Raw genomic sequence first — 15,537 nt, forward strand, 5'->3', positions numbered from 1 at the left:
AAAAATGTGTACAACAGCCATAGCTCTTTTAGTTTTCATAGAAGTCTGTAAGGCTTAAAAAAAAAATTCTTTGTTTTCGGTAACATGCTAAAAAAAATTAGGGTAGGTAGGCTGGATATTTTTTTTTTTTTTTTAATTTTTTTTTAAGGGAGACTTTTCAGAAATTATTTTTGTGTCAAAAAATGAATACAAACAAGGGGGTTATGCCTTTAGAGCATTAGCAAGTTGATTTTTAACATCACTGAGCATGTTTAAAGCATAAAAAGTGCAGTTTTGCAACTTTTTGTCAAAAAGTTGAAAAAAATATTGTCCAAGGCCATAAAAACATTTAGGGTCGGGCCAAAAATTCAGGGTAGGTCGGGATACTGGAAACGAACAATTTTTTTTTACGCCTGAACGAAAACTTGAAACATGAAATTCCCATTTCTAAGTAAGAAAGGGCCATGATGAAAATACAAACGAGAGTTACAATTCTTAGTCTATTAACTCACCGAATGATGATAATTAAATGTACAAAGTTTCATGGCTAAAACTGTTAACATATATATTAAGTCTTCAAGAAAAATGAAACATTTTCTACAAGAAATTTTTTTCTTTCTTAGTTCAACAGGGTCCAGGACCATAATCTTAAAAAAATTAAACAAATGGCTCTTGGTCTATAATGGAAAGTGTACAAGGTTTCAAAGCTATAGCTCATACAGGTGTCAGGAAAAGTGGACCTAGTGACAGCAATAACCTATTATCATATGTTGGTGGTAAACATTGTGGGTAAGTTAGAGTGAGGAATGTAAAAAAAAGTTGTGTATGTGAATGTGTTTGCTTGTGTGAATGTGTGTGGTTTCAGAAATACTAAGACACAATAGGAGATATATAAGAAATGGAGGGATGGTGAGGAAGACAGGAAAGGAGGGTATATGGGGGTGGGTGGGGTGGACAAGTATTTCAAAGTAATAACCAGATGACATAGTATCAATCTTGTCTTTCATTAATGTAAACATTCTGACCAAGTTTCATTATGACTGGGACAAAATTTAGAGCTCTAGTGCTTCAGCGGCATGACTGTGGACATTATTAACATAGCAAGTTTGGGAAAATTTATCAGATGTCTATATCAACACAGCTTCAATTTTTTTGAAGTGAAATCTTCAGTTTGTTATAATAAATTTATCATTCCTTACCAGTAACAAATGCAGGTTTGTCATCATCCTCTTTTTTGCTAACTCGATCATCTCCACTTGCCGTTGCAGCAGAGTCTGCACCAGGCTGCTTTACTGTGGCCAGAATATTTTTCAAATTTGAAAAATCAAGATTCTGCATTATATTATGAAATCCTTCTTGATGAGTTTTCTGTTGGCTGTCACTTGTGGTGTAGTTATGAAGATACTTCTTGTCAGGTATATTGCTTGTCCTATATTCCCCAGCAACAGCAGTTTTTGATGTAGTGTAAGATTCATAAGATTGAGTGTTTTTAGACTGAATGGTACTATATGTATCATAAGAGGAGGCTGATGTCTTATACTGCGTAATACCCTGACCACTGTTGAACATGCTTTGCAGGTTTTTGTTCATTTGTTGGAAAGGGTCAACATTATGAGTAGAAAGTTCAGAAATTATCACTGGAGCTGCAGTTGAAGGTGCTATCTTTGTCTGATCAAGAATACCACTATATGTAGGCTTTTCCACAGGTACAGATCTCAAGTCAACATCTCCCATTTCTGCAGCTGCTACTTGCCTCCAATCAATATCACCAAACTCATTGCTAGTATGTCCTATATTGTCAGATTTCGATTTTCCAACAGAATATGCATCAAATAGTGCACCAGATCCCGAGTTTGAATCTTGTGAACTATCTAGTGCAATTTCTTTCATTCTTGAAATTTTCATATTCTCTGAAACCAATGGTGAATTGCTTCTTGAAATTATTCTTTCATCAGTATCATCATCTAACCCAAATGGATCAACAAATTTTCTAACAGGTTGTTTAAAACTATTAGTCCTTTCTTTATTTGAAGCTATACTAGCTATACTAGGTGTAGGTGAAACACTCCTGGAGTGAGATCTTCTCAAATCAAAATCTCCTAAATCACTACACTGTGAATTATCAGTACTTGTATCTGTAGAACGCATATCGACATCTGCAATATGGACATCTGATGCTGTTCTCCAGTCAATATCGCCAAAGTCATTTACTTCTTTCTTCTGAGAGTCTGACTCACTGATGTTCCGGTGATCTATATCTTCACTTCCTAGTCCAAATGGATCAATAAATTTTGCTGTAGACATTTTTTGAACTGTTTGTACATCTGAAACCTTACGTTCATCCCCCTTTTTGGCTACTTTACTTTCATCTATCTTTAGTTTGTCTGAATCAAATGTATCTACTTTGGTCTTATTCTTTTCAGTATTTTTATCGGTGTCTGCACTTAACATACCTGATTCTGTCTGTTTTACAGAAACATTTCTAAAATCTTTGTCAGTCAAACCAAAACCTGATTTTTCATTATCACTACTTTCTTTTCCCTTTACCAAGTTTATATCTTTGGTAGCAGGTCTATCCCTAACTCTCATGTCTATATCATCTTTAAAGATATCTAGGACATTTTCAGGCAATATTGGTTTTGGTTTCAGATTTGATTTCTGATTCATTTTGAGATTTATAGAAATGACAGGTTTCTTTTTCTCTTTGAAACTTGGTAATATTGGAGTAACTTTCATGTCATCTTCAACATCTTTAGTCTGAGGTGTTTTCTTTGTGTGCTTTATTTCCAATTTCTTTCCATCATTTTCTTTCATTACCTCTATCGATGTTTCTTGTATCTTTGTCTGTGTTTCTTGTTTTGCTTGCCTTGGTGGGTCAGGTGGTATAGGTATATCTAACAAATGAAGGTCAGGGGAACTTTCCTTTTTGCTCTTTTTATGTTTACTTTTGTTACTGTTTTTTCTTGTCTTGTGTAATTTTGTTGAATCTGAGTGTTCCAGTCTTGCTAGTTCTTGTAATGTTTTCTGCATTGCTAGATCTAGTTTTGATTCAGGCTCACTCTCGGGTTCATCAATGTCCATATCCACACACTCAAGCGATTTTTCAACGTCCATATCAACACTTTCAAGTGGTATGTGCTTTACTGGGACACTATTATCACTTTTAGAATCATTTGATAAGTCTGGAGACATAATCCTATCTGGTGAATGTATTTCGTGAATGTCTCCACTACCTTCTGCACTTGGTGCATTAGATACTTTCAATTTTTGTGCCTCCAACTTTGACAATTCATCAATTTTTTCAGCAATTTTCTTCACCAGAAATTCAGGATCTGTCAGCTGTTCACCAAATTGTTCAGCAGATTCTTGTAACAATCTGAGAGCTTCAGTAAACAATGTCACATTACCAGAATGTTCAACAAGCTTTTGCATTGCATCCGACAACATCGGATCATCAGCATCTGGTTTCTCAGTAACAGGTTCATCAAACTGTTTAGGGGACTGACTAATATCATCAGGATCTGAAAGTTCATTTAGTGTTTTAGCCATATCATCAGGTTCTTCCACAAAGTCATCTTCCATACCTTGAGTCTCATCTTCCTCTGCTGTAACAGAAACTGAAGGCTCTGGCTGTTGTTCTGCGCTTTGATTGTAATAAATTGATGTATCTGGCAAAGACTGATCTGATATTCTTGGATCAGTTCTCTTTAAAGAAATACTACCATAATTTGCTGGATCAGTTTGAATTGCCATTTTTGTTGACAAAGTGTTTTGTTCCTGCACATTGTCCACCTCATTTGTTGACGGAGCTAATTCCAAGGTACTTTCAGGTTTAGAAATATTTACTTTCTTCTTGTAATCACTCAAAGTAAGTTTCTTACGTGTTTTTAAAGTATCATCACTTTGGGGATTATCACTCCTTTGAGTCACAGGGAAATTAACATTCTGTCCTTGATTTAAAGACTGTTGAACCCTTGGATCTAATACATTAAGTCTAGGATCAGGAGGTTGTTGCTGCAGTCTTGGATCTAATGGTCTTTGCTGTCTTCTGGGATCCAATGACATTTGTTGAAGTCTTGGATCTAATGGCACAGACTGCAGCCTAGGATTATTTGGCCTTAACCTTGGGTCATTTGGAACAAAAAGAGGATCACTTAACCTTAGCCTTGGGTCATTTGGTACAAAGTTAGGATCATTTGACCTTAGCCTTGGGTCATTTGGTACAAAATTAGTATCACTTGACCTTAACCTTGGATCATTTGGAACAAAACCAGGATCACTTGGCTTTAACCTTGGGTCATTCAGAATAACATTAGCACTGGTATCAACATATCCAAATCTTGGATCAGTGTATCTAGTATCTAACTGTGTATTTGTTTGTTCTGGTAACTTCAGTGGTGGCAAACTTGTCAATGGTTCTTGTGGTTCACTCTCTTCCTGGCTAGACTCCTGTTGTTCTTCTGATCCAGGCCCAAATGAAGGTTGGTAAGGGTACTCCTCAAACGCAGGATTAGCAGATGATGCCAGAAAACTCAGTTGTGATCTTGGATCATCTGGATCGCTTACCAAGCTGACAATTGAAGCTTGTAGATCTCTGGGAAGAGGACCCAAGGTTAAACGTGGAACACACAGACTTGCATCAACTCCATCACCAGGTTTTGATTTGGAATCCGCTTGAGCAAGCCTCGGATCACGTCTATTCATAATAGACTGGGCTGTGTTTGATTTTGCTGTATCCACTTCTGATGGCCTGGATACAGGTGTAGGGCGTTTGGAGTAGCTGTCTACTTTAATATTTAATGAACGACTAGGGACATTTTCAGCTTTCTCATATGTTAAGACAGCATATGGCAGAACCTGTCTTGGTCTTACTGATGGCTCACAGTCATCTGTATATTCATACAGGTATACCTGTTACAAAATAAAGAACGATTAGAAAGAGCATGTATGGTTTTCTTAAAGATCAAAATATAAGAACCTATTCCTGTATAAAAGCATTTATGTCTCTTTCATTTTAATTATATTTATTTGCTTTTAAAAAAGCCATATCTTTGCAAAGCTCCTTATTTTTTAAACATATTTATAATCTTTTTCCAGAACAAATATCAACAATAAACTTTGGTGACATATTCTATTTAAACATGAGAATATATTAAGAACCCGAATTTACATGTTGTAGAAGTGTAAGAAACAAGAGAAAAATATATGAACACAATGCATATGTGATGTATAAGTGTAGCTAAAGTTGCCATTATGGCTGGTATGGGTATGTGTGGTATATACCTGTGACCTAGCAAGCTGAACACTGAAGTTATCAGTATATCTACCATGGGTATGTGTAATGCATACCTGAGATCTTGAGGGTTGAAAACTTAAAGTTATATCTATGTCTAGCCTGGGTCTATCATATATATCTGTAACCTTGCAGGCTGAAAACTGTACGTTATAATTATGTCTAGCCTGGGTACTAAGTATGTACCTGTAACCTTGCAGGTTGAAAACTAACTTGTATCTATGTCTAACATGAATATACCTGGGACCAAACAAGTTCAAAACTGTTCAATTATATCTATGTCTAGACCAGGTCTGTAGTACATACCTGGGACCAAACAAGTTCAAAACTGTTCAATTATATCTATGTCTAGACTGGATCTGTAAAACATACCTGGGATTGAACAAATTCAAAACTGTTCAATTATATCTATGTCTAGACTGGGTCTATAGTAAATACCTGGGACCGAACAAGTTCAAATCTGTTCAATTATATCTGTGTCTAGACTGGGTCTGTAAAACATACCTGGGACCGAACAAATTCAAAACTGTTCAATTATATCTATGTCTAGACTGGGTCTATAGTAAATACCTGGAACCAAACAAGTTCAAAACTGTTCAATTATATCTATGTCTAGACTGGGTCTATAGTAAATACCTGGGACCGAACAAGTTCAAAACTGTTCAATTATATCTATGTCTAGACTGGGTCTATAGTAAATACCTGGGACCAAACAAGTTTAAAACCGTTCAATTATATCTATATATAGACTGGGTCTGTAGTAAATATCTGGGACCGAACAAGTTCAAAACTGTACAATTATATCTATGTCTAGCCTGGGTCTGTAGTACATACCTGGGACCGAACAAGTTCAGAACTGTTCAATTATATCTATGTCTACACTGGGTCTGTAGAACATACCTGGGACTGAACAAGTTCAAAACTGTTCAATTATATCTATGTCTAGACTGGATCTGTAAAACATACCTGGGATCGAACAAGTTCAAAACTGTTCAATTATATCTATGTCTAGACTGGGTTTATAGTAAATACCTGGGACCGAACAAGTTCAAAACTGTTCAATTATATCTGTGTCTAGACTGGGTCTGTAAAACATACCTGGGACCGAACAAATTCAAAACTGTTCAATTATATCTATGTCTAGACTGGGTCTATAGTAAATACCTGGAACCAAACAAGTTCAAAACTGTTCAATTAAATCTATGTCTAGACTGGGTCTATAGTAAATACCTGGGACCGAACAAGTTCAAAACTGTTCAGTTATATCTATGTCTAGACTGGGTCTGTAGTAAATACCTGGGACCAAACAAGTTTAAAACTGTTCAATTATATCTATGTCTAGACTGGGTCTGTAGTAAATATCTGGGACCGAACAAGTTCAAAACTGTACAATTATGTCTATGTCTAGCCTGGGTCTGTAGTACATACCTGGGACCGAACAGGTTCAAAACTGTTCAATTATATCTATGTCTACACTGGGTCTGTAAAACATACCTGGGACCGAACAAGTTCAAAACTGTTCAATTATATCTATGTCTAGCCTGGGTCTGTCATACATACCTGTGACCTTGAAGGTTCAAAACTGTTCAATTATATCTATGTCTAGCCTAGCCTGGGTCTGTCATACATACCTGGAACCTTGCAGGTTCAAAACTGATCAATTATATTTATGTCTAGCCTATGTCTGTATTGCATAACAATGACTTTGCAGGTTCAAAAAGTTTAAGTTATATCTATGTCTAGCCTATGTCTGTACATTTTTGTAGTACATACCAGTGACCTTATAAGTTGAACATTGAAGTTATCACTTGGTCTGGCCTGAATCTGTGCTATATGACAGTCAAAATTAGGTGTTGGTTCTATATTCTCATCATTGTGTTGTTGGGATAGAGCTTTACACTTTCCAAGTACAATCTGAAAAATACAGCTTCCTTTTAAAGTTTTTTATGCTCTGACTTAAAGGTGTAATCATTTTTCAAAATATTGCATTTATAATATGAAGTTTGACAGTTTAACATTGCAGTAACTTTTCACAAACAAGCATTCAAGAAGCTGTAAACATTCCATTACAAAATATGAAATAAAGTTCAAATTCATTTACTTGAATGTGACACGCCTGTGAAATCTGTTTGCAATGGCAGTTAAATTTACTGGAAGGCATCTGTACTCAATATGAGCCGTGCCATGAGAAAACCAACACAGTGGGTTTGCGACCAGCATGGATCCAGACCAGCCTGCGCATCCGCACAGTCTGGTCAGGATCCATGCTGTTCGCTTTTAAAGCCTATTGGAACTGGAGAAACTGTTAGCGAACAGCATGGATCCTGACCAGACTGCGTGGATGCAAATGTTGGTTTTCTCATGGCATGGCTCATATTATGTATGCAAACTGTAGTACAGCATAACCTCTGCAGAGCAATATCTCACAGAGACACAATTTTGGTACTAAGTCAGCTGCAGACTTTTTGGCATCTATTCTAATACATGTATAACAAATAGAGGAAAACAATGTGTTCTTTTCCTTCATCTATTAATTGAAACAAAAATCTTTATGTATTTTATTAATTATTTTGCCCATAAAAATCAAAGTTTTCTAAAACAAAAATTATCGAAAACAATGTATACAGACATATATCTTCCTGCTTTTCAGGAGTACAAACTTACCTTTGTCAATGCACATGTGTTAAAGTCATAAATTAGTAAACTTTTAACAACTTGCATAATTATGAAATCATCGGAATTAATCAAAAGAAAAGGCAATCATCAAATTAATTCACCGTTTGCTTTAAACTGCTTATGAAAGTGTAATGTTTTCGATATCATCTTTCACTAACCTTTAATCCTAACATAAGTATTTTGTGCACAAGATTACGGAGTCCCAAAGCACTGTCAGGGAAACACTCATGCATGTAAATGTTATTTTCAGATGCATTATCAGTCAATTTACTGTTCTAAAGAAAGCTTGCTGGATTTCCATTGCCGCTATTTACAGTAATGCATACACAATACTGACACAGGATGTGTAACAACTATATTCTCCTTTAAGCAAAAATTACATAGAAGCAAAACAGCAAAGACAGCACACTAAACTATTTGAAAAGCTGTTTATAGATAAACAACAAGAGTGCCAGACTGTCACAAAATACACCCGTCTAAATATTCAGTTACGTATCATAAAGGTAATAATGTTGATGCTGTATGCCTTGTTATCTCAAAAAAAAAAAAGAAGAGTTAATGGAATCAAGGCTTTTGTGAGGTTCCATGTGGGATGAAATTGACAATCAGATCAAAATTGTCTGAATGGACAAAGCTAATTTCGCAGATTTCGAGTAATTCAAAGGCCACAGTCCTAGAGTGCCTGGGGAGATTTTGCTGGTTATCGAACTTGGCCGAGATATTATGCCCACAAACATTGTCACCAAGTTTGATAAATATCGGATGGAATGGCGGACAAGGCTAAATTCACAGTTTTTCAAGTAATTCAAGGGCCATAATCCAAGAGTGCCTGGGGTGATTTGGGTGGTTCTCAAACTCAAAGATATTATGCCCACAAACATTGTCAGCAAGTCTGGTGAAGATCGGATGAAAACTGTTCGACTTAAGAGAGCGCTGACCGCCCAACCATGACAGGTGTTTACTTAATACGCCCCGCTCTTTCAGAGACAGGCGAATAAAAATGAAACATTTGGTTCAGGTGAGCTAAAAAACAATACAGTAAAATACCTTGAAGACCATCAGTGTACATGTTGGCAGTTTCCAACCTTCTGCTAGCTTCAGTTGTACATCAGCATTCCTCCACAAATACACACCCAACTTGCTGTCACCTGGGTAAAAATACCAACTAAATAAACATTGGTTACCACTTTCTGTCCTAACATTTCTGTCCCAACATTAAGTCATCTGACAAAATAACATATATATGTACATGCCAAAGGTTACAACTTCACATCCAGAATAACTTTGTACATTAACATCTTTGCTTCTTGCTTTGATGACACTGGTCAAGCTAACAACTACATACAATTTTTAATTGATTGGGGTTGGTAAAACATTAACAAGAGCTGTCCGTAAGACAACACACTTGACTTTTCTCAGTGCTTGATTCTGTATTAGAGCTTTGCCAGTAAAAGGGGCATAAATCTGTCAAAATTCTAATCAGAGTTATGAGGATTGTTTCTTATCGTGTAGCCTTTGATAGTAAATAACTATTTTAAGTTTCAAGTCAAAAGCTTTGATAGTAACAGAGATATTTGACTTTATCAAAAACTTTAACCAAAAAATTCTAAGTTAAAAGGGGGCATAAATCTGTCAAAATTCAAATCAGAGTTATGGGGATTGTTTCTCCTGGTGTAGACTGTGATAGTAAATACCTATTTTAAGTTTCGAGTCAAAAGCTTTAATCAAAAACTTTAACAAAAAAAATCTTAGTTAAAAGGGGCATAAATCTGTCAAAATTCAATCAGAGTTCCGGGATTGTTTCTCCTGATGTAGACTGTGATGGTAAATAACTATTTTAAGTTTCAAGTCAATATCTCTGATAGTAACAGACAAAACAGAGTAGTCAAAATAATTCGATTAGATTGTTTTATATTTGTGACGGGGCAATCTAAACGTCAAAACTTTAAAGGACCAAAATAATGGAGGACAAATCATAGTACACAGTCATGTAAAGTTATTGGTTTTATCGCTTGTGCATATTGGCGTGTAAATGTTAATAGAGTACAGTACATACATAAGTTTAAATCACTAGAAAATTCGTAATTCTGGATATTATTTCATAATTTTTACATAAATCAATGAGGAATTGAATCCCCTTTCGATATACATGTAAGTTTTATTTGAATTTATGGCCAATTTGTGACATAATCTGTATTTAAACCTATAGCATGTAAAGTGTCAGCAGCGATGAAAATTTCATCGTAAATTGCTTCTGCTATTTTGGTCTTTGGAGTGTTTGACGCCAGTGGGGATATTGCCTATATGAAAAAATTAACTCAATATTTCCTAGGATCGTGTCAAATTTGTTGGACTAGTACCAGAGATATTTGACTTTATAAAAAAACTTTAACCAACAGCGACGCCGAGGCGAGTGCAATAGCTCCACATTTTCTTCGAAAAGTCGAGTTAAAAACACAGTTGAAAGTTGAAGAGAGGCTTACAGCTAGAACTTGTGATGCAACTGTTCCCCTTAATTTTGTCTTATGTTTTTAAAATGCAGCCATAAATGACTGTCTCAAAAAAATATATACTCCATGACAAAATTAGGGAGGTCTACAAACTTAATATGGTGCTCAAATTTACAAATGCAAATTTAAAATATACATAACTGACATTCTTGTTTTTTAAATTAACTTTTACACTAAAACACACCAAGTGAGTTCTGATGTACAGATTTACACCGCAGCCCATCTTTCACCACATACGGTACTATAGTATTGTCCCTCTGCACAATGAAAGCATAATGGTCTGCCAAATCCCTTGCATGTCGTCCTTCCTCTTTCATGTCTGCCTTCTTTGCTCTGTAAATATTCAAAGATTTGTCAGAAGTTAGCATTCCTACTAACATGTGTGAGGGAAATATTTTTAAGATAGTTCTGCACGTTTGATAAACAGGAAGTGATGGCGTAATGTCATTTATCCGGAAAATGTAGAATACGGAAATGAAAACCATTTTATGAAATAATGGCAACCCCCGAGTAAATCTATTACAAAGGCACTGTTACTATCCTTCTACAGTTAAAATATGATATTAAAACATCTGACACACTAAATAATTCAAAATAATGTCTTCACATTAGCTTGAAATGTGAGGCTCACTTTAATCATGGTCAGATATCTCAAAATTAAGCACACAGACCTTAACATTTTATTTCACCACATAATAGACTTATTATTGTTCATTTACAACTGTAAGAAGTTTCATTAAAATCTACATTGTAGAAAATTTCTATTTGCGAAAATGTTACGAAAGTTGTAATTTTCCCATAGACTCCCATTATGAAAAATTGCGTGAGGTCCAAGTTTTTCAATTCAGTCTAGCAAAAAATCAAACACACGACCCTATCTGTTTTATTTGTTGAATTTTCGGAGTATATTTTGAAGTTTTGAGAAAACAGTGTTTAATCAAATTCTACATTGTAGAAAAAAATTGATCCAAACGTGCAGAACTACCTTAAGATTACCTTTCTTTTGTTTTTTTTGCTTCCTCACATGAAAATTCTACACTCAAAACAAGTTATCAAACCAAAAGCAGTGAGGGGTGTGATTCAAAGTCAGCCATCTAAAGCACTTGATCGTGAGGGAACCATTTTAGGATAACAGTGCAGATATAACAACCTGAATGAAGAAGTTGAAAAGCTCAATTAAACAAGTACGATGCTTTAAAGTGAATAAGAATCTGAGGTAAAAAAAATAAAGAATACAGCACCTATAAATAGCTTCTAGTTCTCTGTTCTCCACCAAAGCTGCAGTCTTCAGCCTCCATGCTGTCTCGTAGTCACTAGCAAGGTATGATCTTTTAACAGTATTCACAATCTCAAGACAGTCACGACTTGTCACATCAATTTGTCTCAAGTTATCTGAAAACAGCATAAAATAAAATGTCATTTAAACTGTACCTTTAAACACAGTTTTCAGCAATTGTTTATCTTTATTTCTTTACAAATGGTATTCATTTTCAAAGGGAAACAACTTTTTCGGAGATTCATTTTCAAAGGGAGACAACTTTTTCCAATTATTTTAAGTAATCGTCGAGAAAAAGTTGTCTCCCTTTGAAAATGAATGCCATTTGTGAAGGAATAAAGATAAACAATTGCTAAAAACTGTGTTCAACCTTGTTATGTGAAATTTCACCACTCGCATGCTATTGCAAATGCATCAAAATGAACATGTGTAACAGTTCTTTGAAAATGGTGAGTTTTTAAAGGTGTTCGACTGTCCGGAAGTGGGGCCCCTATAGGCAGTCATTTTCTGGAATTCAATGTTTATATCAGTATACTGACACTTGTTTCGTAAAGTAATCTACACGTTTTACATGCTGTTCAGTTTTCATGTCAAACAACTCTTTCTTTCTATGATCTGGTGTTGTTTGATTTTTGTTTCTCAAGGCCTACTTCTTAACCTTAATCATATATGTAGTGCATTTTTGTTTCTGTATTCTACCTTTTAGCCCAGCAAATACAGCCTATAGTTGAGTTCATACTGAAGAACCATTATAATGACAACCTACATTTAATAGTATAACTGCATCTTGTTTTCTACCTCTGATCTATATTACAGGAAGATATACAGTAATTAACTTGTGAAGAAATACAAAATACAGGTACTGAACTAGAAACAAACCCATGCTGACCCGTGTGGTGTCCCGGTGTAGTTTATTGTGTAACATGACACTGCTCATATTTTACTACAGTCATCATTATATTCATCATTTCAACAAAATATACAACAGTCTAAGCTAATTAATTTTAATAAAATAAAAGAGACTTTAAGGTAAGTGAACATACATAAATGGAACAGAACAAAAGTTGGTGCTAGTTTTTTTTTTTGAGATTTTTTTCTCTTCCTGCTGTCTGTGATGTGTGGCAATCATGACTTAATGTCATTATCTTGAGAACAAGAATAAAATCCAAGACTTGTCATATGAAAACATAAAACTTATTGCCAAAACAACTCTTGTGCTGCCTAAACCAGCTCAGCTTCTATTGTAAAACACTCCCCCCATTTTCCGAAAATGCACTGTGCGCATGACGTACTTTTTGCAAAATTATACTTTTCAAATATGTATGTGTGACATTCACTAAAACTAATAGCAACTGGCATTACGTAACAAGCAATATCAATTTCGCAAATAGTATTAAGCAAACTGCGTTTAGCATACACCAGGGTTCCCACTCTTTTCCGTGGAAATAATTCAAGGACCTTTCAAGGACTTTTCCAGGACATTTTCACAAAATTCAAGGATTAGAGCACCTCGTGGTTCAAAGGTAGTCTAAGCGCCCAAACCTGATCCAGGCATTGTAGGTTCAAGTCCCGTCAGAAGTGAAATTCTTTCACTGCCTCTAAGATCTTTAATAGGTGCTAGAACTTTAAGAAAATAAGCTAGAGCTATCCCTAAAGGGGATGAATACTTCTGCCTCGCTCACTGTCACTTGGTTAAAGTAGTACTGTTTAAGAGACATAATGGAAAATATCAAGGTCCGAGTTATCTCCCCTTTGCTAGATTATCTTGTAATATGAACATCCTCATGTCATATACTACCAGTCTGTAAAGTTTCAACAAAACCCTTCGAATAGTTTAGCGTTAGGTTCACAAGAATCATGGACAGACATAAATGGATAGATGGACAGACTCCAATATACCCCCTTTGAACTTCATCGGTGGGGGTATAATACATGTAAATTTAATTAAACTAAAAAACAGGACTCAATTTTCACCAAGCGTTTAAGACTTTTCAAAGTTGTCAGAAGGTTGCTTTTTAGATTGACTTCTTGTGCTCATCTCTTCACCTTGTGGTTCAATTTTAAGGGTGTTCTGCAATTTGTCAGATGTATTTCAGTCAGATTATAAGCATGTACAATGCAGTCATCTGGCAATACCGATTTATTGTAAAGTTTCAGACTTTTGAGGTCGTATTTTATACTAGCTTCGCCAATTTCTCTCCTTTGTAGGAAAGAAATCATTATTCAAAATGTGCCACGTTTTTCTTTCATCTTAATCACCAGACGCTTGACAAAGAAAGACAACTCCATATAGACTAAGTCGGTGTAACACCACTAAAATCTCAGCTGATGTGAAGAGTTGAAGACGCAAATTTTTCAAGAACAGGGATAGCAGTGCTGGTGTTTCTCTATTTAAATATGTTTGCTTTTTATGTACACTGGCAATATTGTGAGCATGCAGAAAGAACAAAATTCCTGACTTTTTCCAGGTTTTTTGCTCTTTCTTTAAAATTCAAGTACTTTCAAGGCCTTGAAAATGAAATGAAAAATTCATGGACTTTTCCAGTTTTCCAGGAAGCGTGGGAACCCTGATACACTGTAGTTTAAACATATTTTAATGACAAATTGGCAAAAGGGTCAAGCCACAAGTTCTAACAACTTAATTATGGCTCTGCATTGCATATACTGTAAAGATACCGCCCCAGCCTTCCATATAGTTCCTAGTCAAATGAAATGCTGCTTGAAATGTCTTCAAAATGCGTTCTGTATTGCTGAATATGCATTATCAAGTAAGATTTCACATATCAATGTAATGTAGAGCTAGTGTACAATGGTGCAATACCGTTGTTAAATTACAAACAAAGAAAACACCTTTGTGGTTGCAGATCGCCTGGAAATTGATACTGTGTTGATGTTTTCTATTAACAAATGCGGCCTCATCTGGATAACCAGGCAAAATTATTTTAACATGGGTCCCGTCAACACAACCAATTACAGATGGGAACCTTCTGATGGCATAAAATCCACTCACGATTCGTCTGTCGAGGTCTGTCACAGAAAACTACCGGTAGATAAAATGGTCTTTCAGTCCTAACAGAACGTCGGTCACTACCCTCACAACTCGCGAGACGGTAGAAATGTCTATGCCAAAGGTGTCACCAGTAAGTCTCATGTCTGTAAATACTTTGAAACTGTCGAGTTCATCTATCTTACAAAATGAACGGTGGCCATGTTTGAGCAGTTACTTTGTTGTTACCAAGCCCCTGTAGGTAGGTTAAAATTAACTGTGGTTATATCACGGTAATCATGAATGGCATTACTTATACAATCACTTAGCACGTTGGTAACTGGCACTTAGTGTTTACTGTGTGGTTATAAGTATTGTACAATTGGCTGCTGAAGATAATAACCTAGTTGGTTGTAAAAATAGTAGCTTTATTATACAAGAGGGCCATGATGGCCCTATATTGCTCACCTGAGTACCATAGCTCTTAATGATAAGATCAAGTTTTGATATAGATCACATAGGCATACACATTAAATATCATCAGGATAAATATTTTCTTGTAACAGTCCCTTTTGACCTATGGTCAGGGCCAATCTCCATACCAAGTTTGAGGGTCCTAGGCTCAAATGCTGCATTTTTATATTAGCATGACTATTCCTTACCCTGGAAGACTTAAATAACATTTAAAACCAATATCAGTAGAAGCTGCTAACGTATATTCATTTACATAAAAAATAAAGGGAGGTAATTTGTCATAAATTCAGTCAATATTTATCTAAACTGATTGTCCAAGTCCATGTGATGGCATAAATGAAAT

At 35.5% G+C, this 15,537-nt stretch overlaps 1 protein-coding gene across 2 annotated transcripts in view; it reads right to left on the bottom strand.

Annotated features, from left to right (window-relative positions):
* Positions 1-15,537, bottom strand: part of LOC123564271 (uncharacterized) — a 47,659-nt gene that overhangs the window by 12,117 nt on the left and 20,005 nt on the right. The window contains exons 3-8 of one of the 2 annotated variants that reach the window (XM_053536886.1): positions 14,585-14,976; positions 11,700-11,850; positions 10,643-10,791; positions 8,996-9,096; positions 7,046-7,186; positions 1,179-4,890 (exon numbers count right to left, since the gene is read on the bottom strand). In XM_053536886.1, coding sequence (XP_053392861.1) covers positions 1,179-4,890; positions 7,046-7,186; positions 8,996-9,096; positions 10,643-10,775 — 4,087 coding nt within the window. In that variant the 5' untranslated portion in view covers positions 10,776-10,791; positions 11,700-11,850; positions 14,585-14,976. The remainder of the gene's footprint in view (positions 1-1,178; positions 4,891-7,045; positions 7,187-8,995; positions 9,097-10,642; positions 10,792-11,699; positions 11,851-14,584; positions 14,977-15,537) is intronic. The other variant, XM_045357689.2, reaches the window with a different exon arrangement.

The sequence above is a fragment of the Mercenaria mercenaria genome, chromosome 2, assembly GCF_021730395.1.
Source record: "Mercenaria mercenaria strain notata chromosome 2, MADL_Memer_1, whole genome shotgun sequence".
NCBI lineage: Eukaryota > Metazoa > Mollusca > Bivalvia > Venerida > Veneridae > Mercenaria > Mercenaria mercenaria.